The sequence below is a fragment of the Panthera leo genome, chromosome B1 (assembly GCF_018350215.1).
Source record: "Panthera leo isolate Ple1 chromosome B1, P.leo_Ple1_pat1.1, whole genome shotgun sequence".
In the NCBI taxonomy this organism is placed as follows: Eukaryota; Metazoa; Chordata; class Mammalia; order Carnivora; family Felidae; genus Panthera; species Panthera leo.
The window spans coordinates 110827979-110855798 of record NC_056682.1 but is presented as its reverse complement, the minus strand read 5'-3'; the positions used below and the strand labels follow the sequence as shown (position 1 = coordinate 110855798).

General features: G+C 34.5%; 1 protein-coding gene across 1 annotated transcript in view; it reads left to right on the top strand.

The window, feature by feature from the left end:
• The window catches only part of AP1AR (adaptor related protein complex 1 associated regulatory protein), a 39750-nt gene extending 13001 nt beyond the window's left edge, over window positions 1-26749 (top strand). Inside the window, exons 2-10 of the mRNA XM_042935675.1 lie at window positions 10310-10358; window positions 12169-12195; window positions 14955-14980; window positions 17640-17736; window positions 18932-19030; window positions 21314-21372; window positions 22029-22102; window positions 23349-23477; window positions 24903-26749. Of these exons, the coding sequence (XP_042791609.1) occupies window positions 10310-10358; window positions 12169-12195; window positions 14955-14980; window positions 17640-17736; window positions 18932-19030; window positions 21314-21372; window positions 22029-22102; window positions 23349-23477; window positions 24903-25168 (826 nt within the window). The 3' untranslated portion in view covers window positions 25169-26749. The remainder of the gene's footprint in view (window positions 1-10309; window positions 10359-12168; window positions 12196-14954; window positions 14981-17639; window positions 17737-18931; window positions 19031-21313; window positions 21373-22028; window positions 22103-23348; window positions 23478-24902) is intronic.
• The last annotated feature ends 1071 nt before the right edge of the window (window positions 26750-27820 follow it).

Here is a 27820-nt window from a genome sequence, read left to right as displayed (position 1 = left end):
AGTCTTGGGAAGCTTTTAATTTTTAATAGACTTTGTAACAATTTACCATGGTTCTTCATTATTTATAATGTCAAAGAAGATCTAGGGAAAGACTTTCCTATTTTATTTTAACAGATGTTAGATATCAGGATATGAAGAAAAGGAACAGTACAAATGTAGGATTTATGAAAAATTTTCAGTTATCTTTTAGTTAAGTCACTTTGGTGAAAAGGGTATCTGCTATGCAAAATAACATGCAGAAGCATAAAAAACTGCATTTTCAGCCTATTCTTGATGAGACCGATTTTATCCTTAATAAAAAATTATCTTGATATCTGCCTTGATAAAATTGATAAATATGCAAGAATATATATATGCAAGAATTTTCACTTGTGTAACATTACTTTTAAACTCTTCCAAAAATTTTTACTTCACCTTCATTTAGAGTACTATAGCCTATTTTTTCTACTTCTTTAATATCATTTATATGTTTGAGTCCACTTTCACATCTTCAGCAGTAGTAGAATGGACATACAGAAACTTTACTTTGTTTAGAAACATAGGGACATAAGGCTTATGTATAAATGAATGTCCTTGGATGACTTTGGGGAGCTCTAGACTGTTAACAAAGGGAAAATAGACTTCTATTTTCTTTAACTCATTGTTTTTGGAGACTCTTTGTTTCAGCAGCTCAGCTTTCACCACAATACACTTGAATATATATGCTCTTGAATAGAATAGTGGAATTGTTGTCTACATTATTTCTAATCTCCCCTTTCCCTCCAGGGCATATGGCTGAATTCATGAAAGTTAAGTGCACACGTGATATGACTTTAACCATTTTCTTTACAGCTCAGCTTTGTATTATGTGATACTGGTGTATTCCTATAGGTTTCTTTCAGCTTCTCACATCACTTAGTTTTTTATCCTTGTCACCTCTGGCATTTAAGTCTTAGGACTTGGATTGGCCACATTTATTTTTCTCCCCTTGTACACTTCATTCTTGACTCCTGTTTCTTTGCTATTACAACCCCATTGGGATTCTCTGACTCTCCTCCCCATCATCTCATTTTCCAGTTTTATTTTCTAAATACCTCTTTAACCTATCCATTTCACTCACTGACTCCACTTTAGTACAATCTGTCATCATTTCTTACCTAGATCCAACTTTAATTGCAAACATTATTCATGCATGCACTTATTCTCTATGCATTTATCTCCACTCATTTCTCTAGTAATCACATGGTTCCTGGAACTTGCAGGAGCACCTTCTTATATGGGTCTAAGTTTACTCCTCCCACTTGAAAGAAAGAGTGATGTTTTTATTCCCCTGTTGTCACTCTGAATACAGTAAACATTGATTGATTAATTCTTTGCTTTAGGGTATTGATTCTTACCTGGAATATTTATTCAAAATATCCATTTTCGTACATGTGGCTCTGGTTCATTCATTCAGGCTCCTGTGTAGTGGTGTGTCATTGTATCAGTAGGCTATAATTAATTTATCCATTCTCCTGTTGGTGAGCATTTAGATTATTTTGAGGTTTATTTGGTATTACAAACCACTTCAGTTAACATTCTTACAAATGACTCTTTGTACATGTGTATAAGAGATTCTTTAGGTACATATACCTAGGAATGGAAGGGTGATAGCTCATGCACATCTTCAGATTTATTACAGAATGTCAGACTTTTCAAAGTAATTTTACCAGGTTATACTTGTACCAACAGTAGATTTTCATTGTTCCACTTCCTAACATTTGGTATTGTCAGATATTTTTCCCAATGTATTAATGTGAAATGCTGTCTAATATTTATACTAAGACTTTATTGTATTCCTGTATTCCAGAAACAAACAGATAATGCATGTTTTAAAAATTACTTTCTGGAGCACCTGGATGACTCAGTTGGTTAAGTGTCTGACTCTTGGTTTCAGCTTAGGCCATGATCTCATGGTTCATGAGATCAAGCCTCATGTCAGGCTATTTGCTGACAGTGCAGAGTCCGCTTGGGATTCTCTCCCTCTCTTTCTGCCCCTCCCCCACTCATCCTCTCTCTCTCTCTCTCTCTCTCTCTCTCTCTCTCTGTCTCAAAAGAAACAAATATACATTTTTTAAAAATTACTTTCCATGTTAGCAATGAAAAGTATAAGAAATTAGAAATAAATCAATAATAGATGTGTAAGAACAAAACATTTAAAAACAAAAGTCTGAAATAAATGAAGGATAGTGCCATGTTTATGGATAGAAAGATATGAATTGAATGCAGTTCCACCAGTTGCACTGAACTTCACAAGCTGATTCCAATAATTTTTATGAAAGCACAAGAAACCAAATCTGGCCTACAAATTTTGAGGAAGCTGACTTGCCTTATGTTCTAATAATCAAAACCCTGCTATACTGGTATAAGGCTAGACAAATAGATGAGTAGAACAGAATATAATATCCAGCTCTGTAAATCAAAGACAGAGCTCAGTAATCTCCACTTTTTTTTTTAATTTTTTTTAACGTTTATTTATTTTTTTGAGACAGAGAGAGACAGAGCATGAGCAGGGGAGGGTCAGAGAGAGAGGGAGACACAGAATCTGAAGCAGGCTCCAGGCTCTGAGCTGTCAGCACAGAGCCTGACGCGGGGCACGGACTCACAGACCATGAGGTCATGACCTGAGCCGAAATCGGATGCTCAACCGACTGAGCCACCCAGGTGCCCCGATAATCTCCACTTTTTAACAAGGTGATTGTTACATGCCAAAGTAGAGAATGACAGATTTACTAAAACAGAGCTGTTAGCATTAAATATGTATTATTAGAGATGTTTTTATGTATTGCGTCTAGATCATAGACACATACTTTTTTCTCTTTCTTATTTCAGCTATCAGAGGTGTACATCAGTTTCCTGTCAGTAATAATAACTTATTAATTGATTGTTGCCCTAGGGTGGGGAATGGATGCCTTCCTAGATTTACTGTTGCCATTTTTGCATGTTGGTTTCTCTGATAACCTCCAACATTCACTACTTTGAGAATCTCTGGTCTTATAAGCTTGGGAGTTTTCTCTTAGAGTTTTGTTATCATTATCAATGAAATGAATTTGAGATTCAAAACTTTAGTCAAATGTTACAAATATGAAAGCAGAGAATATGGTTTTTAGCTCCCTGTTTTTATTTTTAAGCAGTTATGTTTGCATAATGAAAAATCTTAAATTGTTCTGATTTACTTAAAAAAATTTAGTGAAATTTAGGGAACTTTGTACATGACCCACTTATATACTAACAATAGGTCTATAAAAGTAGGATGGCTCTTCTTTATTTTTAGATTCTTAAGAAGTTAATGAAAGTGACCACATTTTCTTTTCATTTTAAATGTCAGATTTAAATGTCTTTTAATTTTAAATAACCCCTAATATTTAGTGAACTTTTTATGAATAATAAAACAAATGCTTTATGAATGATACAAACATTTGTTTCTTCTAAAAGTGTACTAAAAGCCTATATTGCAAAGCAGCATTACATATAAAATCAGCATACTTGTAGATTCTAAGCCATACACAGAGTATTGGAATATGCACATCAGTGTTTTCAACTGCAGGACTGTAATCAGTTTAACTTGGAAAGAAGAGGAATTGAGGAAGATCTAAAAGATATTTATCTATGTTTGATCATGAATATATGTTGAAAGAGCTTAGTTATTGGAGTTAGATCATTTTATTTTGTTGTTGTTGTTGTTTGGTATTCAGTCTTCAAAATCCAGTGTCTATTTGAAATATTCAGACTGAGTTCTCACTTCAGACTAGCCACATGTTAAGTGCTTGATAGCCACATGTAGGCTAGTGGCTATCGTGTTGAACAGTGCCTGTCTCTAAGATTACAGTACTTCATAGGATTATTGTTGAAAGGAAATGTATATAAAAATACATATAAAAACTAAGTTCATAAAAAAACAACAACAAAGTCCATACATGCATAATAATACCTGGCCCATTATAGACAATAAATGTCTCTCTTTGCTCTCCATTACGGTAATAGCTTGTTATACTTTGTTTTTTTGTAACATTATGCATACTAGGAATTTTCAAGTCAATATTTTTTTTTTCAAAATGAAGAAAGCAAAACGTTATTTCTTTAAGCCAAGTGATAGTAATCAAGAGCCAGGCCTTTGTGGGACGTTTGGGTGGCTCAGTTGGCTAAGCATCCAACTCTTGATTTTGGCTCAGGTCATGATATCATAGTTCATGAGTTGAAGCCTCACATCAGGCTCTGCACCATCAGTGTGGAGCCTGCTTGGGATTCTGTCTCCTCTCTGTGCCCCTCCCCCACTTGCTCTCTGTATCTTTGTCAAAAATAAATAAAAATAAACTTAAAAAAAAAGAGCCAGGCCTTTGCAATAGACATTGCTACTTTCAATCATTTTGTTTCTTATTTTTCTTTCTAAGATTTAACTTTCATCTAAGGTTGTTGGAAATGTAGTTTAATTGGTTGGTATCAAATTTCTGGTTTTAGACTGATCCTATTTCTTTGTATCTCATTTTCCACTGTTCTTTTTTAATGGTGCCTCTTATATACAACTAGAACTGCATTCTTGAAGAAAATATTCTCAACTAGGACCTATGTACTGTAATGAAATATTCCTGCACAGGACTTGGGAGACCTGAAGATGACAAGTCCTGTGATTTTTCTGTGGCTAGTTTTGTTTTTCCATTAACACATAGTAATTTTTTTTTTTTTAAGTTTATTTTGAGCGAGAGAGACGTGGGAGGGGCAGAGAGGAGAGAGAGAGGGAGAGAGAGAATTCCAAGCAGGCTCCGCACCATCAGTGCAGAGCCCAAAGTGAGGCTCCAACTCACTGTGAGATCACGACCTGAGCTAAAACCAACAGCCAGACACTTAGCTGACTGAGCCATCCAGCAGCCCCTAACACCTAGTAATTTTGTTTGAACAGTCACATCAGTGATTTCCCTTTGTCCCAGGCTCTTGCCCTCAGCTTTATTGGGTCAAATATAGAAAAATGGAAGGCGTATTTGGTAATTAAAAATGTAAAATATAACTGTCCAGAAAATGTATAGTACTTGTAGCTTCAGTTAAGCACATTCTTTAACTATGAGTAAATAATAGGGTGGAGGTTCTTAGCATAAATTCAGAAAAAGTTATACAATTCAAATAACCCATCACCATGGAGCACTACCTACCACTGGGTCCAGATAGCTCAGTTCCTTGAACCAGGGACTGTTCTGCAGATGGGCTTTGGATGAACTCTGCCAACATTTACTTCCCTGTTTTCTGCCCTTCCATTTCCTCCACTTTAACACATTCTTCTTTTAGATATTAACTACTTCTCTTTCCTTTACCCAGGAGATTCTTTTTCTTTAAGGTAATTTAGCTTGTCAAGGTAACAGATACATTGTGTGTTGCTTTTATAGTTTTAATTTTTGTTTTCTGTATTTCCAACTTTTTGAGAAATAGCTCATTCTTCCTTTTTTCCCCAGGAATAAGCTATACTTCTATTTCTCCACAGTGATTGGTAGTAAACTCCTTAAACACAATAGGCTTGTGTATGTATTAGTAATAGCATGAAGCATATATATGGGAGGAAAAATCACTGGCATTGTATCTTTGTTCACAGCAAACCTTCCTTAGGATAGGAAAAGAAAACAAAGATTAATTTCCTGGGTTTGAAGCCAGGAAGAAAAGAATGGTGTTCTTAGTGATCTGGAATTGAGAAGTAGGCCCAGGGTCAATTATAGAAAAAGTATAAGGGGTTTGGGGACTGGTATTTATCTTAATGTGCTAGACTTGGAATTTGAATAGAGAATTCTCATCCAGACTCTTAACTATGTATGGATGTTAAGCGTAAGGCATCTAAAAACACCCGTCACCCCTTTTCTAGGTTGGTTTGAAACTTTATAATGAATTAGGCTGACAATACCTGAACCTACAGATCATCTTAGCATCAGTAAAAGTGAGGCAGACAAAAATAAAGTTCCTCATAATTTAGTTCAACAGCAAGTGCCATATTTGAAGAGTTCTTGCCTTAAAAAATTGCACTCAATTTAAATCAAATTATCAGTACACAGGAAATACAGAGGATAGAGGAAGCAAGCAGCACCAAGAGAAGAACAATCAGCCAAACCTAGAAATTGAGAAATTCTACAGGACAAATGACACAATTTCTCCAATACATGAGTGGCATGGGAAGAGGTGATGGTACAGCAAGGAGGGCTGTTACAGACTAAAAGAGGACTACAGAGGAAGTAGGGGGGTTGCAAGTTGGGGTGCGCCTGGATGACTCAGTTGGTTAGTGTCCAACTCTTGATTTCTGCTCAGGTCATGATCTCACAGCTCATGAGCCTGAACCCAGGCCGGGCTCCTGCACTGACAATACACAGCCTGCTTGGGAAAATGGTAACTTTTTTAAGTAGGGTAATGGGTACAAGGAGGTGTATATGTTCTCCTCCCTACTTTTGTGCATATTTGAAAATTGTCATGATAAAAGCTAAAAAACAAACAAACAAAAAAAAAAGTGGGGGGGGATGCCAAAGACAGAAATCTTTTTTTATAAATTCTTAACTATTGAGAATAAACTCCAGAATCCTTCCCATGGCCTACAAAGGCCTGTGGTCTGACCCTGGCTGTTTCTCAGACCTCATATATTTTTCTCCCCATTCCAGCCATTCATTCAGGTCCCCCACTTACGTAGAATATGCAAAGAACAATTTGCCTCAGAGCTTGTTTGTATTTGTCTTTCTTCTGCTTAGAATTCTTTTCCTCCAGTTATCTAGCTGGCTGGCTTTCTTGGGGGATCTTTGTTCCAATTTTGCTTTAACCTAAAGTCCTACCCTGACCACCCTACATAAAATAACCTCCCTCTCCTGGTCACTATCTTTGCTTGCTCTGAAGTATTTACTTTTTCGTAGCATTTCCCACCATTTGCTTATTATCATTCATTCCTAAGAATGTTAGCTGCAAGGTGGTAGGGTCTTTATCAGTTTTATTGACAGTTGTATTGCCAGCACTTTAGAACCATGCCAAGCACTTAGTTACATAATAAATATTTATGAAATAAAACAATAAACACTTGAGGTCACATTTAATAAAACAGGTATGATTTTCCTCTCTGCAATTGTTCTACTTACCTTTCACTTGTATTATCATCTTTTTTTTTTTTAATGTTTATTTATTTAGTTTGGGAGAGAGACATAGAGCATGAGCAGGGGAGGGGCAGAGAGGGAGGGAGACACAGAATCTGAAGCAGGCTCCAGGCTCCGAGCTGTCAGCACAGAGCCCAACGCCGGGCTTGAACTCATGAACAGCAAGATCATGACCTGAGCTGAAGTCGGAGGCTTAACCGACTGAGCCACCCAGACCCTCTCACTTGTATTATCGTCTTTACCTAGAAGTAGGTAGTAGAGGATTGTGAAGAACCTCACTCCTTATTCTAACACAACACTTCAAGGGGCGCCTGGGCGGCTCAGTCGGTTAAGCATCTGACTTTGGCTCGGGTCATGATCTCACGGTTTGTGGGTTCGAGCCCTGGGACAGGTTCTGTGCTGACAGCTCAGAGCCTGGAGCCTGCTTCAGATTCCATGTCTCCCTCTCTCTCTGTCCCTTCCCCGCTTGCACTCTGTCTCTCTCTCTCTCTCTCCAAAATGAATAAACATTAAAATATTTTAAATAAATAAATAAAATAACACTTCAAGGTAGAAAATCAGGGCACTTTATTACAGGAAACCCTGAAAAAGTTATATTCCAGATGTATTAGACTTTTAGGCATCCAATAATATGTAAAGATTTTAATTTAAATTTCTTTCATGTACCACGTAAGTAATGGAGAGCTCTCTCAAATCTGAGATGCTACTTTCAAGCAGTCGGCTTTCTAATTACTTTAAAATGTGTATTACAATATTTCTCAACTTCCTTTTGGATAAATCCCAGGATAAAACTCTTCTAATAAAAAATGTTGCCCCTGAGTTTGCCAAATTGAGTATTTAATCTATTAGTATAATCTTGGCATTTATGATAGTAGGAATCAATATATGCCTTTTGTGAATAAGAACATTTAAGTTTTCTTTTTAAAAACAGATTAGATTCAGACCTTTAATCTAAGTTTTCTTTTTAAAAACAGATTAGATTGAGACCTTTAATCTAATTTAAGTTTTCTTTTTAAAAACAGATTAGATTGAGACCTTTAATCTAAGTTTTCTTTTTAAAAACAGATTAGATTGAGGCCTTCAATCTAATCTGTTTTTAAAAAGAAAACTTAAATGTTTTTTCACTTGTTTTGCTTTTCTTTATACCTTTCATCTTAATTGTTGTGTTTTATTTTGGTTTTAGGGTGTGTTTTTTTTTTTTTCTATTAACTTGCTCTTTTGCCATTCTATCATATAGACTTATGTTTATTTATTAGTCAGGACTTTGACTGTGGGGACAGAAATCCAGATCAAACTATCTTAGGCAAAAGGTAGAATTTCTTATAAGGATACTAGATTTATCAAGTACTAGCAAAACCATGGGCAGAGCAGGGATGCCCCTGATCCTTAGGGATGACTTCAACACTGTCAGAACATTCTTTTGATTGGTTTCATTCCTCTTTGAAGATTTTCAGAAGCATAACTCCTAGCATCTCCCTAGAGCTCTCAGGAAGATATTATATCTCTCTGCTCAGTTTCCATATGACCCTGAACCAATCACATGAGTCTGGGGTTTGACTGTGGTCTAGTTTGGTCAGAAAATCAGGGAGTTAGAGTCATGCAAAAGCACGATCATCCTCACTAAAGTTAAATGTGGACAGAAAGCACAGAAAAGTGAGACATTTACAACAGTCAGCACCTTGGGCTTCTCCTAAAGTTAGGGGTGTATCTGTATATAATTGGAATAAAACACAGTGTTCTGCTATCTAATACAAGCATAGTACAATTACTTCCCTTGGTTTGGACAGTATACCACTTAGCTTTAGGTTTTGCTTCAGCAATGAAGTCACATTGATAGTCTATAATGAGATACTTAGTATTACTGAACTTTACTTTATTATTCAGTTACACCATCGCAGTAAGCCTGGAAGGAGAAGTAGATTAATCAGAGATAGATTCTTCATTCAGGGAAGAGAGTGATGGTTGCAGGGAGAGAGCATACAGTACTTGAAGTACATATCCTTATACCAGAACACAGCGCTATTCAAAGGCTCAACTCATTTCTGTTTTTGTTTGAGAAATGGGGAAAATAGAAGAATGGGGACACTACATGCTTAGAGAATTAAGGGTATTTTGTTTGTTCTGGGTATGTTCCATAAATTATTAGATATGTAAAATGACAATTCCAAGTCCTCTGTTTTTTATTAATTATCTCTTAATGGGCAATAAAACTGCTTTGCATCTGTTAGCAAATAAAGATTGTACTAAGGAAAATGGGACCTATGATTTCACTGTTTTTTATTCTTTATAATAATAAAAATTTTATGATAATATAGCATTCATTCCCTTTCACTAAACCTGTCTCCCTTTCACACATACATAAACACATAATACTCACAAAGCATTCTGACCTATCCTAACCCCAGGATTCTTCTCATCTTTTAAAGGATCCTTTCTGTCCAAGGATCCATTAAAAACCCTCAGTGTGACTTTTGGTCTCTGTGGGGGCATGAAGTCCACTCCTCCATTAATTTAAGCAGCTATAACACGAACCACATTAGAAGTGAAAGTCTTATAATCTCCTGGCACTTCCAGTAGTAAAGAAGTTTGGGTGCCTCTGCCCTATACCAACTTTCATACTATAATAGAGGACAGAAACATAGTTATTAGAGTGTGGACATGTTCTTGGAGCAGATATAACAAAGGAGTTTCTTGTTTGATAACCTGTAAATTTCACTAATAGGAGCAGAAGAGAATGATTAAAATTTATATGGGCATGGAAAGAATAAAAAGTGCCTAACTTTGTATAAACATGGATTCCATAATCCAGAGACAACCACTCTTAGCATATTGACATATATCTTTCCAGATTTATGTTGTTTTGCATATGTTTTCGAAAATTGGAGACATACTCTTATACATTGTTTAACACATCAGTATTTTAACATACTTTCCTTGATACAATAACAATAATGAGATGAGTTTTAAAATTTAATTGTATTCTATGTAGTAAATACAATAAATTAATTTGTTATTACAGGTTGAGTAAATATTGGTGTCGGTAGAAAAATGTTGGTTGAACACTTTTAAACTTATAACTAAGTTTGAAAATCTGGGAAATGTTTTTATAGAAATGTGTTTATGCCACTACATTGGCTCCGTTTTAGTATTAATTGTGATTTTGAAAGTTTTTCTGCTTTTCTTCCCAGATCCAAGTATTTTAGAACATGCTCAAGAGGTGAGCACTTAACTATAGAGGTAAGTAAGTCTTGAATCTGATTGGATAAAAGTCCCTTCAGGAAGGCAGAAGGGACATTTTTCTTTTCATTAAGGGCCCTAGATTTAGTATGGACTTGTTATATTTCAATATTATTGATGCCAATGAAAAGGAAAAGAATTGGTGTGGGGAGGGGAGGGGTGAATAGGGAGAAGTTTGCAGAAGATTATGGTCCTGTTCTTCTAATAGAACTGCTATTTCTACTAAGAAGTGGTGTTTTTGTTTTTTGTCTTTTTTTTTCACAGTGCACAATTCAAAGAGAGGGTACTCTTGTGCAGTTACAATGACTCAGTAGACAGTGATTCTAGACATAGATGGTTGGCCTGTCCCAGTAAAGAAGTACAGCAGGATCAAAGCAGAAAGCTGACTTTAAGCAACTCCACAGGATGAATCACTGAGTTTCTTATTCTTTGTGTGTAAAATATAATAATAGAATCTATTCAGTCCCTGCTATGTCCCACCTACTCCACCATAGTTTATAAATGTCATCACACATAATTCTTAATGTAGTTCTGCTGAATGGGTGGCAGTCATCCCATTTTATGGATGAGAATGAGAGGCTTAGACAGGTGAAGAAGTTGGGCTTTGTTACAGCCCATAAATGGCAGAACCTAAATCCAGTCCAAAACTGCCTGGCTTCAAAGGTTGAACACTGTACTTCACTGCCTTCTATATTAAATAAGGAAGCAAGTAAACCAGAAATTAGTTTTTTAAAAAAATTACAAACCAAAAAACAAACAAACAAAAAGTTCAAGATAATAATTTTAAACAATTTTAAGTGACTTCTTTAAAAAAAATTTTTTTGAAAAAAAATGTTTTTTTGAACGCTTATTATTGAGAGACAGAGAGAAACAGAGCATGAGCATGGAAGGGGCAGAGAGAGGAGAAGACACAGAATCCAAAGTGGCCTCCAGGCTCTGAGCTGTTAGCACAGAGTGGGGCTCAAACTCACAAACCGCGAGATCATGACCTAAGCCGAAGTCAGACATTTAACCGACTGAGCCATCCAGGTGCCCCAAGTCACTTCTTTAAACTCTTGTCATTCTAAACCTTTTAAATGCATTGTTTTCTTGATTTTAATCATGTTAATATTTAATAATAAATACTGTTAACAATAAAACTTTTTTCTTTTGGTGGTTATCAAATTATTTATATTTTAAATACAAATATTTTAGTAATACAATTTAGTAGTAATGACTTTCATTTAGTCATTGGATATAATACTGTTCATCACATCATCAACAAATTGTTTACTTTCCTGTCTGTAGAAAGACAGACACTATATTTGAGAGCAGTGGCTACCATTTGGTAGATTTTCAGTAAACAGTTAATGAATAGATGAATAAATATAAACGTTATAAGATAAATTCTTATTTGGGTATCTTTTAAGGCCCTGTTTCTTGAGTAAATTCTCCTTCTTATGACATTAAATTTTTTTTGAATTCAAGTGGAAAATTCTGGTAGTATGGGTTTAAAACACCCATATGAAATAATTCAGGTGAAATAGTTTATAAGTTTTAAAAAGTTTCTGATTTATGAAGAAAATTGCTATAATTCTCCTTTTTCTTTTTCGTATAAATCATAAATAATAGTATATACTTATCTTGGCTATCTTATAGGACTGTTGAATATATCAAATGAACTAGTGTATAAAGGGACACATGACTCAAATATCTTAAAAGTATAAAGGTATATTATTTATTTATTTTGAAGTGAAAAAGTGACAATTTTTTATGACGTATGTACCTTAGAAAAATATCCCCCCTAACAATTGCTTTCTTGTTCTTTCAGTTTGAGAATCTAGTAGAAAGTGATGAAGTAAGTATTTCCACAGTAGTGCAAAACCCATATTTGTTCTCATGAATCATTGCATTACTCCTGGGTTTTATTTAAAAAAATTTTTATTTTATTGTCTTTCAGGATTATTATTTTTTTGGTTTTTATTTTTACTTCTTAGTCCCTAATTATGTCCTTTTACCAATTTATATTAGCATATCATTCAGAATTTTCTCATGTATAATATATATAATACTATATATATGGTATATTACATATAGTTTTATATGTTCATTTCATGTATTTTATATATATAAATATATATCATATTTTAAAGCATGCTATAGAACTCAAGGAACTTTAAAATGGATATTTCTAACCTCTTGCCATTAGGTAGGTAAAATTCTTCAACAACCCAAGGTAGATCCATTCTTTAACCATAGTTTTTATAGATTTCTGAGGGTAGAATTTATACATGCCAATTCTATAATCACTTTCTGACTTTAGCCATTGTCTTTTTTATCAGTTATTTTCTTTTGTTGACTTTTTGCATTTCATCTCATCTAAAACTTAAATTTAAGATGCATTCGAAGTACAGAAGTGTGAAAATATGAAAAAAGTACAGTGTAGAATTAATGAACTGTGGTGTATACTTCTTATGTGCTGGTTATAGTTAGAAGAGCTTTAGATCGTGAGCTAAACTTCAGTTTCACTAAACTAATTATATGAGTTTGTGCAAGTTACTAAACCTCCCTTGGGCAAACTTTATACAACTCTAAAATGAGTTCTACTATAAGAACACTGAGAGCTCTGACCTTTTATCACTTTTTGTTGCTAAGGAAAAAGGAAAATGTATCGAACTAAATTTAAATTATCCTTTAGCCCAACATTTCCCAGTGTGTATGGAATACTAGTTTCAGAATGTAAATTAACATGGTAAAGGTTCTGAGAAGAACTGTTAAGAGAACTGTTAAGAAAATTATTTAAACCTATTCAACTCAGCATTTCCCAAATTAATTTGGGTATGATTCCTTTTTTTCAGATAATAATACATATTTATTATCCTCTGATAGAACACATTTGGGAAACTAGCATAGCCTTTGTTTCCCAGTAAAATTTCTCCCAAATACATTTATGTTTCATAGAACCTAGTTTCTTTCCCATTTTAAGTCATTTTAATTCTATGTTATTTTTTAAAATAAGTGTAAGCAAACACTTTACATAATATTTTTAAAGTTTCTAAACTCTAGAAGTGCTAAATGTAAGAGTCCTTTCAACCTTTATTGCATCATACTGCTTTTCAAAAGAATGTGGTTCCATGTGTTTTCCTAAGATGCTTTTTGTTTGGTTGAGTTTTTTGTTTGCTTTTGTTTTTCCTAACCGGTCTTTTCCCCCTCTGTGTCATGTTTTGTGTTTGGTTTAGTTGAACATCACCCTGTTTTGTGGTGCTGTTTCTTATCAGCACCTGTTTCTTGCTGTTATTTGGCCATATATGTTAATTATCACATGTGAATAGCTTAAGTGTGTAAGAAAGATGCATAAATTCAAATCAGTTTTGTAAGTAGTTCTGGTTTACTTTGGAGGAAAAAAAAACTATAGGTAATTTCATAACCGTGTGAAGAAAAAAACAAAAACAATTCATTCTCATCATTTGTGGTAGTTATGTCCTATAAAGTTGCCGTAAATGCTGAATTATTGAATACCAACTGGAAATTACTCTTAGGAAAAATGGAGAGTTAGATTCCTGTAAGCTTCTAGCCACAACATTTTCATCACCCAATCAGTAAATTACCTTGTTTTAGATTTCTGTTTTACACCTTATTTTAATATATATTACTGATTCATTTACATTGAACTCATGGCCAACAGCATTGTAAGTCATGTCTGAACAGAAGCGTATCCAACACACACATTTTTTCCATAAGGCTTGCCACAGTCTTCATGTGACTAGGAATATTAGACAGCACTTCAGCACCATACAGTGAAATCACCAACAATACACAAACAGGCAAAAAACATGGCACTCAGTAGACTGTAAAGAGGACAGTAGGAGAACTGAAACAAGAAGGCAGAGTATCGCTATGTTCTACCTCAACTGGGAAGGCGCATATCGAGCAACTCGAAGTTTTTTGCTGCTCTGTGAAAGTCTGTTCATGATGACAAAAGTGCAGGGGTTATTAGTTTTTTTGTTAAAATGCATTTTAGCCTTATAGGTAAATTTGCAAATATGGAATCTACAAAGTATGAAGATCAACTGTAAATGAAGAGGGCATAGAAAGTATATTGTCTAGTACCATCCTGACCCCAGAAGTTCATTTGGTATAGAATATATATTTGTTAGAAAAAGTTAAGAGGGGTGCCTGGGTGGCTCAGTCGGTTGGGCGTCTGACTTCGGCTCAGGTCATGATCTCACGGTCTGTGAGTTCGAGCCCCGCGTCGGGCTCTGTGCTGACAGCTCAGAGCCTGGAGCCTGTTTCGGATTCTGTGTCTCCCTCTCTGTCTGACCCTCCCCTGTTCATGCTGTCTCTCCCTGTCTCAAAAATAAATAAACATTAAAAAAAAAAAAAAGTTAAGAAATGTCCAATAATTAGTTAATATAAATTAAGCTAAATATTTAATTTTGCTTTTGAGAAATAGTAAAATTTTAAAGCTTTTTGTTTAAAACACTCTTAATAATAAAATTTGTTTACATGATAAAAATAGATAAGCAGAAAATATTTTGATTAAATAAAAAATTTGTTGAATTGCCTCGCATAGAATTCACCTAGTGAAATTTCTTTAATTGTTTAATTTTTATACAGGGGGAAAGTCCAGGAAGCAGTCATAGGTAAGTAAAGCTTTTTTTTTTTTTTTTTTTTTTTAATATAATGTCTGTGTGAACCATAAGAAGCTCCCTAAGAAGCAAGGCTCTGTCATTTGCTTGCTTTGAGGGATTGAACAGTTTACATTTTAGGACCTTAGTTTTCTCTTTCTGTAAGATTGAGACAAATAATAATGTCTCAAACTGTTGTTTTGAACATTAAGGAATTGAATGTATGTGATTGCCTAGTGCTCTCCTATTGAACCTAAGTCGTGTGTATTGTAGTTTTTAATAAACTATTTAATATTAATAATTACATTTCCTTGAATTTTTAAAATGTGATCGCCCTTTTTCTTCCTCATGACATTCTAAAGCTTGTTTTACTAATAAGGTTAACTAGAACCTTGATACTTCAATTTGTTTAAACAGCCTCTTTAGATTCTTCCTGAGCTACCTGAAAAAGAACCATCTGTCTTTAACTCAAGAGTTCTTTATATCAAGAGAATATTTTCATATACTGTTTCATATTTTGAATGAATGTTCTTTATCTTTTTTAGTTTAGCAAACATTAGGCAACTATCATGTGGCACTATACCAGGCACTGGGATTAAAAAAATCAAACATGGTTCTCTCCATTAGAAGAAAGAATATCCTGGTCGAGGAGGTAGTTTGTGTAGATGACTAATTTCAACATAAGATGGGGAAAGAGATTAATTAGCAGTTATAAAACACACAGGGAAAATGCAGGAGAGACCCTTTGCCTAAAATGTGTGAGAAGAGGTGTGTTGTGGTAGACTTCTTTAAGATGACACTTAGGTCAATCCTGGGAGTGTTGGCTAGTGATAACTATCCAGAGGAGGAGAGCATTCCAGACAGAAGAAATTGCACGAACAAAGGGGGTTGACAGGAAAGAGTTACAAGAGAATTTTGTGGAGGGATGGATATGTTTGTATCTTCCTTTGTGTTGAAGTTATATGAGTGTATACAGTTGTCAAAACTCTTAAGTGAAATAACACCTGAAATTTGTATTTTATGTGAGACCTCAAAAAGAAAACTTAAAAAAAAAAAAAAAAAAAAAAAAAAAAGCCCCAGGCAGAAGTTAGGGCTAGAGGAACAGAAGTAGGAGACATTACCTTATACTGATGGTTAAAACCGTGATCATTATCAAGATCACCAACCCGAGATTGGGACCAGGAGGAAGTGGGTTGGTTGGAGTGTGTGGAAAGAGAGCAACGGTCTGAGAACTGAATAGGCAAACACTAGAAGAGGATTCTGAAGACAACCAAGACTCAGTGGGCAAAAACAATTAAAAGAACATGGTGGACATAATCTGTCTTTATCTCATTTCCCTCGTGTGTATCATCTCTGTCTCTACCTGCTAATGTTGATGTGAGGATTGAAATTAATTAATATACATAAAGCACATTGAAGAGAACCTGATACAAATTAAGTGCTGGATGTGCTATCAGTGTACATTTAGTTTCATGAATTTTGGCTGAAATGGGAAGGAGAGGGAGCACTAACTAGAAATAAATATAGGTAAAATGAAGATTTTTCCGTCTTCTTTTTTTTTCTTCCTTCCCTCTTCCCTTCACATGGAAGAAAGGTAAAGACAGATAAAAAGTAGGGTGAAGCTGAAAGAGAGGTGCTAATTAATAGGCAATGTCCCAGGGAATGCCCTGGAGTGGGGGAGGGAGGGTGGCATCCATGTCGAATGAATCAAGAGTAGAAGTATAGCAGATGACCTTGAACAAGTTAAGGAATGCCAGCTCTTCAGAGGATTGAGGGAAGAATAGAGAGGATAGACTTAAGTAAGAGGTGAGGTGGCAAGAAGTTGAAGGAATTGCCGGTTGATATCCTCATATCTCAGAGTGGGGTGAAGTTAACTTCTGAGAGAAAAGAGTTTAAATGCGGAACTTAAGGAGTACTTGAAGATTTGAAGTATAGCTTAAGATGTGAGAGGTAGTTGATCATGTCTAAGAAAAGGGTTATTGCTAGGGACTGAGAACCAGATAGGTGTTAGATTTTCTTTAGCAGCTCTCAGGAGAAAGGGCTAATCATGGAAGTGATCCAAGGTCAGAAAGTAAGCTGGGTGAATATGGTATTATGATAGGAATGCAAGAAGGTGTGTATGTTGGTAAGAAAGTACTTCAAATTTGCCATGGTGTCCACATTGGTTGTATGTGAAGTATGGCCAGGTAATCAGCATAGGTTGACGAGGAGAAAAGGGAAGGATCAAGGGCCTATGGTGACCAGACTGACTGATTGGCCGAGATAAATCGGGAGGGTATTGGGTATGAGAGTTAAGAGTCCTAGAATGAATGGTAAGAGGGCTATCAAAGCATAGCTTTATGCTTTATGGTGAATATTTTGGGATATGGTCAGATGGCTGAAGCAGAGCCAAAGTGAAGGTAAATGGAGTCCACATATCTTAAAAGTGGTTGTAGTGCTAAAAAATAATCTGATAATATATCATCCTATTCAACATATATACCAAATTATAGCAAGTGTTAGAATGTATGCCTTTTTACTCTTAACAATTGAAATTATAGCATCAAATTGCTTTAATACATTTTGGACAGTCAAATTTTAGTATTTCTCTGGTTTATGAGTTTTTTATTTGGACTCGAACTCGTCAGAAGTATTTTTTCTTTTCTTTCTTTTTCTCCCTCATTTTTCTCTGTAGACCTCTTACTGAGGAAGAAATTGTTAACCTAAGAGAGAGGCATTATGATTCTATTGCTGAAAAACAGAAAGATCTTGATATGAAAATTCAAAAAGAGGTAAATAGTCTTTTATGTTGCTTAAGTATGTGTTCTCATAAAGCTTCAGTTTATAGTATGGAGAAAGTTGTCATTAATATAGGGCATATGAACAGTCTCTGAACCTATATTTAGATATTATACAGATGAAAATTATTTAAAAGTAAGAGAAGAACAAAAAGTAAAAGAATAATGTTCCAGTCTATTATAGTTTCTTTTACTTTGATTTAATTGATCAGAAATCATATGCTGCCAAAAATGAAGATAATACGTTCTTCTAAAAAATAACATCTTAATTCACAAGTAGAGACTCTGGCAAGATACATGTATTTTTGTGTTTAAAACCAACTTTTAAAAACTACTCTGTTTCACAATAAGTATTTTTTAAGTCTTTTTGTTTGTCTTGGATTTATTTATTCTTAGTAAGTGAACCATAAACTATAATCCTAAATGTTATATTTATTTTAATGTGTTGATGGAAATGGCCTATAATTATAGTTTTGCTAATCAGTAAGTGGAATTAGTCATATTCTGTTATACATTTAAGAACAGTTTGTTTAGTACCAATTACTGATTTCAACAGCATTAATTTAAGCTATGCAAATAGATGTTAATATTAGGCTAAAGAAAAAAATCGTTGAAATTTGATTTTTAAATTTGGTTTGACATGCAATGAATTATCACTAAAGCAGTTTGGATGCTATTAGGAATAGCAAGAATTTAAATTTGAAACTAATTGCTGAATAGCTTGGTGGTAATAAAATTCAGGACACATGTGCATCAATGAGACATGAACTTTGTGAAAGCTTACTTCACTTTGATAGATGGTGGTATGATTGGCCTTAGTTTAAAGACCTTGGACTCAGGAGAGCCAAAACCATTAAACTAGTCAGAGTGATAGGCATTGGAACAATTGTTGAGCATGAAGATCACTATATATTCTAAAGAAACAATTTTGTATTTCTGCAAATTAAATGCTACTACTTCATAATTCAGCTTCTAAAGAGTTCTATAATATCTTTGATATCATTTGAATTATTTTGTAAGAGGAGAAATTGAAATGAGAAATCACGAAAATTTCAATTCTGTTATGCTTTATAGAGGTCATTTATTTTTTTAATAATTTATTTTTAATTTTACAAACAAACATTTTATTTTTAGAGCAGTCAGACAGGTTCTGGTTTTTGTTAATCCTTATTGTTTTGTTCATGTACAGTTAGCCTTACAAGAAGAGAAGTTAAGACTAGAAGAAGAAGCTTTATACGCTGCACAGCGTGAAGCAGCCAGGGCAGCAAAGCAGCGAAAGCTCTTGGAGGTGAGGGGAAAAGACCCCAACATATGTCAGGGCTGCTCATCTCCTGATTTTCTCTGACAAATCTCAGTTGAGACTTCTTCCACCCCCCAGAATCAAGGGCTTCTTGTTTAACAGCAAATGTATTTATGCATATATTCTTAGGAATTTTCATTTTTATTTTCTAGTTTATTTATTTTGAGAGAGAGAGCGCACAAGCAGGGGAGGGGCAGAGAGAGAGAGAGAGACAGAATCCCAAGCAGGCTCTGCGCTGTCAGCACAGAAGCCCCATGCAGGGCTTCATCCCACAAACCGTGAGATCTTGACCTGAGCTGAAATCAACAGTTGGATGCTTAACCGACTGAGCCACCCAGGCGCCCCCATTCTTAGGAATTTTAAAGGCAAATTAGTTCGTCTTTAACAACTAGGAATAACATCAAATAATTTCTACAGCACTTTTTAGTTTGCTTTTGTGAGTATTTTTTAGACCAATTCGTTGAACTGCTAGAATTTCTTCCACTTCTTTGAATCTGGTAAGCTAGGCAGTTTGCCTCATCTTCAGATATTGTATATTTCTCATCTTTACTCTTGTGTCTTTGGGAGACTGGGAGTTTGAGTCTTGAGAAATCTTTGGCATATTATCAGAGAAGGCAACAGATTTATTATATCTCACCATGCTGTATGCTAATATGGCATTACTGTAATTGCCAGACCACTATTAATAACAGGCATTTACGGAGCCCTGGCTAAGTGTCAGGAAGTGTTTTAATTAGTTTACATGTTTTACCTTGTTTAATACTGACAACAATCCTAGGAGATAGGTAGCATTTTCAGTCCTCATTTTATAGATGAGGAAACCAGGGGACAGAGATGTTAAGTAACTTGCTTGAGATCCTGCAGTTAATAAATGGTAGAGCAGCAGTTCAAAGCACAGCAGTGCTTGGCCAGTTATCCTACTTAGCATCTTCCTCCATATTTTGCCTGTGTGAACTCTGTGCTGTAATATTAACTGAAGTAGTACAAAGATCATGTCACATAAGAATTATTGTAACAGAGAAACTGAAAAATCATGTGTCATATTGCCATGAATTTATATGCGACCAGTGCCCTTTCTCTCTTTCTTTGTCTCTATCTCTCTTCCCGCTCCCCTCCCGTTTTTATTAAATTGTTTCAGCAGATTAATTAGATTATGTGGGAGAATGGGGTTTTTTGGTTTTGTTTTTGTTTTTCAATATATTCTAACTTGTGAAAAAGGTTAAAAATTAACTCACCTACTAGGAAATAAAAATATTTTTCTGGCTATACTTTAGATAACTCTTCTTACTATAATAAAATCTCTACTGCTCACCTTTTAAAGACAAAAGCATTCCATATGCAGCATCTATTTGGGTTCTCTGAGTTTTCCAGAAACACATAATAGTCTGTACAACATACACTGGCACACAAACATACACACATATATGCAAATCCATTCGATTTTCACAATAGCATTATGAGTGTGTTAGGGCAGTATTACAGCCATCTGTAATTTACAGATAAACAGAAAGTAGAGAACATGCCAGGGATACACAGCTAATAAGCGTCAGAACCCTAACTCTTTTTTTCCTCCAAAGTTTATCTATTTTTGAGAAAGAGAGAGAGAGAGAGAGAGAGAGAGAGAGAGAGAGAGAGAGAGAATCCCAAGCAGGCTCCACACTGTCAGTGCAAAGTCCAATGCAGAGCTCGGTCTCACAAACCCTGACATCATGACCTGAGCCAAAATCAGGAGTCAGACGGCTAACTGAGCCGCCCAAGCACCACTTTTTTTTTTTTTTAAGTTTATCAAAGCCCTAACTCTTGACAGGTTTTCTAAATCCTTTGTTTTTATTATTTCTGAGTCAGCTCAGCCAGGTCTTCTAGATCTTTTGTTTTATTGCTATTTATTTCAGCCAAAATAGAACTTCATCCACTGTTTTAACTATTTTTTTCTTACCCCTCATCCTTCCAGTTATTATAAGTTCTTGGGTATAATAAGAATGTTGAGTACACCAATATATACCTGTTTTCAAAGTTATTTTTAATAACACTGTAAATATTCTGAGCCCTCAAGGATTATACAAGGATAGAGATTCTATCCATAAATAAGAGGATATAGAAATGAACAGTGATACATTTTTTTTTAAAAAAACTTCAATGGAATAACTTTTTAAGTTTGTTTTTTTTTTTTTAGGAACTAGGAAAAAATTACCTTTTGGTGTTACATGAAAGATTTTTTTTTAAATATAACTTTACAACAGAGTGATTTTGTATTGCATTATGTTTCCAAAGCAAGAAAGGCAGAGAGTTGTGCAGCGGTACCATCCTTCGAACAATGGAGAATGTCAAAGGTAAACAGTGAAACATAATACTTCCCTTTGTAGTAGAAAATGTTATTTACAAAGAGAACACGGCTCAGCTCTGGATGTTTGTATACATACTATGTTTATGTGTTCCCTAAAAAATAGAGACACTACTTTGTAAAAAGACTGAGAGCATTTGTTTTCTTTACGTTGGAAAGTGCTCATTTATTTAAATTAATTTCATTGTGTTTTTAAGAGTGGTCATATCTTCCATATAGAAAATAATGCAGTAACAGACCAAATGCCTTTGGATAAATTGCTTATGCCTTGCTAGTTTGTGTTTTCCTTAGCACCCCTCTTTTTCTTATAACAAAGTTTATGTATGATTGTTTTTTAGAACACACATTCCAAAGTTGTATTTTCCACTCATTCAAAGAACCTTGTTCGTGCTTCATTATTATAAATTATAAAAATGGGCTTATGACTAAACCTTGACTTCAGGATTAACCAAAATCTTATTATTTTCAATTTATTGCTAGCATTAAGAAAATTAGGACCTATTTTCATTAGGTAATTCTAATTGTATAGTAATTATAAATTTGTGTGGGATAGACCTTCAAACTAAAATGCCTTCATTAGCGTAAGCATCCATTTTGTTGCATCTACTATGAATATATTAAAAAATTCTTTTACTTTTATTACAGTTCAGGACCAGAAGATGACTTTGAATCTTGTTTAAGAAATGTAAAGTCACAGTATGAAGTTTTTCGAAGTAGTAGTAAGTCTTTTAAAATATATGCATACATTTTAATTTTACTTAATGCCACAACAAACAGATAAATGGAGATCCTGACTCTCATTCTATAGAAGAACTTCCTGCCCTTTAAAATTGTATTTCCCAGATATATCAATTAACTAGTTCTGTATTATACATTTGTATCTTTCCTTTTCAAAAGGGAATTGGAGCAAAGAAAAATCTCAGGGTATTACTGTAGATCTGGATGGAGAGTCAAGCACATGTTTTTCTATTTCTACTCTGGTCCTACCTCTCCATCTCCCAGAAGAAGGGAAGATGGGAAGAAGTAGTTACAAAAGTATACTCATTTTAGTTATTACAAATTGATTAAAGACTAAATGTTTTAAACGTTAAAAAGATTAAGATTAAAATGTTTTTCTCTAAGTTTCAAAAGTTGGAACCCCAAAAGCAGTTCCTCTTGAAAACATGGGCTGATTTTATTTGTTCATTTATTTGTTTGTCCCTCTTTATAATTGGCTATTAAAAATATTACCTAGAGTTTATTGTATTGGAAAAGTTTATATAATTCATTTATTTATTTATTTTAACGTTTACTTATTTTTTTAATTTTTTTTTTTTATTTTTTTTTAAACGTTTATTTATTTTTGAGACAGAGAGAGACAGAGCATGAACAGGGGAGGGGCAGAGAGAGAGGGAGACACAGAATCTGAAACAGGCTCCAGGCTCTGAGCTGTCAGCACAGAGCCCGATGCGGGGCTCGAACTCACGGCCTGTGAGATCATGACCTGAGCCGAAGTCAGACGCTTAACCGACCAAGCCACCCAGGCGCCCCTACGTTTATTTATTTTTGAGACAGAGAGAGACAGAGCATGAACGGGGGAGGGTCAGAGAGAGGGAGACACAGAATCTGAAACAGGCTCCAGGCTCTGAGCTGTCAGCACAGAGCCCGACACAGGGCTCGAACTCACGGACCGCGAGATCATGACCTGAGCTGAAGTGCGCCGCTCAACCGACTGAGCCACCCAGGCGCCCCTATATAATTCATTTAAATTTTCATGTTTATCACGCTACATGGTAAAAAAATAAAAAGAAACAAAGGGGAAAAGCCTTATATTGTTCCCAATAGAAACTTAACCAATGTGATGATCTCAATAATTGTTTCTTATGATGTTAAAAGTAATAATACTTGGAGAAAGGTAATATTACAAAATAAATGGTTGTGATAAAAGAATATAAATGACCACATTATATTTAATGTATATTCTAGGACTCTCATCAGATGCCACAGTTTTGACACCAAATACAGAAAGCAGTTGTGATTTAATGACCAAAACTAAATCAACCAGTGGAAATGATGACAGCACTTCCCTAGATCTAGAGTGGGAAGATGAAGAAGGTATTTTATATTCACAATTATACCTGAAAATTTTAATCTGTGTTAATTTATAGAAATCTACTTGGTATTTTACTTTAAACTGAAATGAGTGCAAGACCATGAAAAATCAGTACAAAAATTTCTTAGTCTCTTACTATATTAGTGATTATCATCTGTTGATAAATGGTTTAGAAAGTTACTTAATTCTTAGTGTTTCTTGCGCTTTAGAAAATAAATGTTAATGAACCTATAGTACTTAATAAGAAGAATTACTGCCCCCTTGTGGTCTACGTAAAGCCAAAATTTTATTATCTTTTGGTTCATTATAAATGGTAGGGTTTTATTTGTGTAGTTCAAAAGCTGTAAGTAACATGGACATGGGTTTGAATTTTAGCTGGTATGTTTTCCTAGCTCTAGTACTTTCAGGAGATTTCTTAATCTCTTTACAGCTTCAGTTTGTTCATCATAAAAAGGGAATAATAAACCTATTTTAAAGGATGACTAGTCACCATTGTATACACAGTGTCTAAAATGCCTGGCACAAAATAAATAAATGAAATGAAATGAAATGAAATGAAATGAAATGAAATGAAATGAAATGAAATGAAATGAAATGAGGCACACAATGAGCAGTCCATAAATATTTGAACAAATGAACATATGAATGTTGTGAGGATGAAATAAAATGTATATAAAATACCCACTACAGAGTATAGCACATACTAAGTACTCAAAATTGTAGCTAAAACATGGGAGGTTTTTAAAGGCTATTTCACAGAATAAGGCTCAAGTTTTCATTTTCATTTTCATTTTCATTTTAGGAACTAGGTAATCCGCAAAAAGGAAGAACCAATTATAGAATGTAGGACTTTAGAAGAATAGTAAGCATTAAGTATTTTATAGAATTTTGAGATGCAATGGACCTTAGTCCTCTAGTCAAGCCATTTCTTTTATCAAGAAACAAACAAAGATACAAGGGACTTGAATGACTTTACCAAAGATTGCTTTAACTTACGTAATTAAGTCGTCTTCTCAGCTAAACACTTTCCACAGTCCTGTACTTCTGTTATTTTGTATCTGGGTCCCAAGCAGCAGACTTTAAATTTATTTTTATTGTACCATCTTTTTAAGTTTGATTTAAAGCCTGTGAGGTCTTTCAGTTCCAGAGTCTGTCATCCACACTGTATGCTAATCAGATTTGTAGATAATATGACTTTTGAGGTTATTATTCTAGTCATTAACACAGTTAGTTACTAAACTAGACCAGGTAGGAGAGAGAGCCAACTAGAAACCTTTCCTTAACAAGGCTTCCATAGGACTGACTCTTGAAGTTAATTAACAAACCAAGTCTGATTGTTAAATAAAAACTGTATTACTAACTGGTAAGTCTTTTGACACAGCTTCTTAAATTTTCACTGAGATTTGTAACAACTCTCCAAATAATAGGAATGAATCGCATGCTTCCGATGAGAGAGCGTTCCAAAACAGAGGAAGACATTCTCCGAGCAGCACTTAAGTACAGCAGCAAGAAGACTGGAAGTAACCCTACATCAGCCTCTGAGGATTCCAACGGGCTGGAGTGGGAGAATGATTTTGTTAGTGCCGAAATGGACGGCAATGGCAATTCTGAGTATTCTGGATTTGTAAATCCTGTATTAGAACTGTCTGATTCTGGCATAAAGCAATCTGATGCAGATCAACAGAAACGATAGGGTAAAATCGTGTGACCCGGTTTATCAGTTGTGACCAAATTTTAAAAACCAACTAGAATGTATAGATGGTTGTGCTGAGCCGTTTTGTAAGAGGGAGATAAGAAACCATGTTGTAAATGCTTATTAGAAAGGAATAGAAATGATAGGCTATATCTGAGTTGCTTCAGAATTAAGTGCAATTTCATCATCTGCCTTCTGCTTTTCAAAAACAATTTAATGGTTCTGTCATGTTATTAGATTTATTTTAACTCATCTTTATAGCATTCCTGTTTACTATTTGTAGATTTTCACTTTTAAAAATAATTTCATTAATTTTACTTTGAATGCTTCTCAAACCTATTTCAGTAGGTCTCTGTGAAAATATTAGGGCATTTTGTGTTAATTCTCAGCAGATGTGAAGGGAGCATGAGGAGGGACTGCCAGATCAGATATATAATAGTGTTCCCGTTTCCAGCATTATTTACTCCTATGACTTACTTAAATTTTATTATCTAATAGTAAGCACAATTGAGTAGATGAACCTAAGGAAATGCTGAAGTATCCGTTTCTTTCTACACTTACTGCATATCCTAGTATAATAATGTTGATTCAGTCTGAACAAAGGATAATATGTTACAATAAACTCTGAGTTTGGACACTTGAAGCTGGTAATTAAAAATAATATTGAAGAAAAAATATATATTTAGGTTTTTCTCTTCCTTTTACATGCTGCCAGTATAAATGAATATTGACTTTAAGTTAATTGATATATTAAATTTCTAAGTGTCATTTTTAAAAAATTCTATATTTCCAATGAATGGTCTTAGAAAGATTTTACACAGGACATATTCTTTGTGCATGATTTATTAAGAAAGGAAAACCTAAAAAGGCAATACGGGTATTTCAAAGTAAAATCCTTTCTGGTGTGAAAGGATCCATTGATTTTATTAAGCTTTCCTTTGCCTTGTAATACAAGGTGATTTAATGGGATGGAACTAAGCATATCAGTATATAAAAATGCATTTTGTTTTATGCATTGAGCTCTTCTTTTCCCCAAAGTTTATGTATCAATTTGAAAGGCCAAGGATATAAGCACTCCCTAATTGCTTGTCTTAATTTTGCTGAGGATTGAGTATGATTTTAGTAAGCAGACTGTTTTCTGATTTTTCCTTAGTGTGTTTTTTTTTTTCCTTGCAGCAATGACAGTGCATGTTCTCAAAAATATAGGAAGGTCCAGATATAAATAGTAACTTAAAGTTCTTGCTGTACTTAAAACAAAATCATGTGGCCCTTTCAATATTTGAACTGCTAGGCAATGACATCTATAGTTTCATCTTTTTTAATCTCATAGAAATAAATATGATACTTTAAATATGTAAATATATTAGGTAATGCTGTTATTTATGATTGTCTGAACATAATTTAAGTTGTAGCTTTGTCACTGGAAATATTTTAAAAGTAATCTATATTCACATTGCCTGTGTTACGCTTTTTAAAGTTTGTATACATCAGATGTATATTTTTGGTTTGGCATAAGCTACTATTGTAATTTTTCTTGGCATTTTGTTCATAAAAAATTTTTTGAAGGAATGGTAACTTCTCAAGGATTGTGAATAAACACATTTTTACATTTAAAAATAATAAATTATTTGATTATTACTAGTTTTACTCTATAAAAACGCAATAATTCTGACTCCTAGGGCATAATTATTTTACTAAATCTGCTGTGAAGACAAAAAGGAGTGAATTAGGAAAGCAGGGTGGAACTAAATTTTAAAATGTTTGTTTTAACTGCTAAGAAGAGGATATAAATTTTCTTGTTTTATATATTTATAAAAAACACTAGAAATAGTATTTATTTATTCAGCAGATATTAGAGAATCTGTGTCTGATAGGGTATTAGGGATATCGTGGTAAAAAGACATAAAATGTCCAAGCTCTTTTGCCTACATTCTGATGAGAGAGACAAGACAGTAACAAGTAAACATCTAAACAAGAAAACCACAGATCACAATTAGGAAACATATAAGACGAGAGGATGCAGGATAGCTGGAGACGAGGGGATTACTTTTGGTAGGTCAAGCGAGCCTTCTCTGAGGAGAGGACATTTGAGCTGAGACCTAATTGCTGAGCAGGAACCAGCCCATGTAAAAAGCCTGGTGACACAGGTTATAAGCAAAAGGAACAGCAAATATAAAGTTCCTGAGGTGAAGGAGAATGTTTGGTATGTTCTGAGAATGAAAAGACCACTGGGACTGAAGCATTGTGAGGTAGAGTAATATGAGATGATATCTGAAGGGTATTTAGGGCCAGATCATGTAAGGCCTTATAGACTATGGTTAAGAATTCATTTTATTTGACGTATAAAGCCACTGACTTTTTGTAAGCTAGAGTGTAGAGTGATCAGGGTTGCATTTTTTAAAAATTCCCCTAGCTGCCGTATAGAGAATGGGTTATAAGAGGGCAAGAGTGATACCTGCAATGGGACATGGTGTGACTTGGGTTGATAATGATGATACCAATGCAGAGCTGATAAACTTTAGAGGAAGAATTAACAAGATTTTCTAATGGGTTAGATATGGGGGCAAAAAAGGAGTGGAATCCAAGATAACTGTAGGATAGTGCTTCCAGCACGGTGACCTGGTGACCTTGCTCACTGCATATCTACCTAGC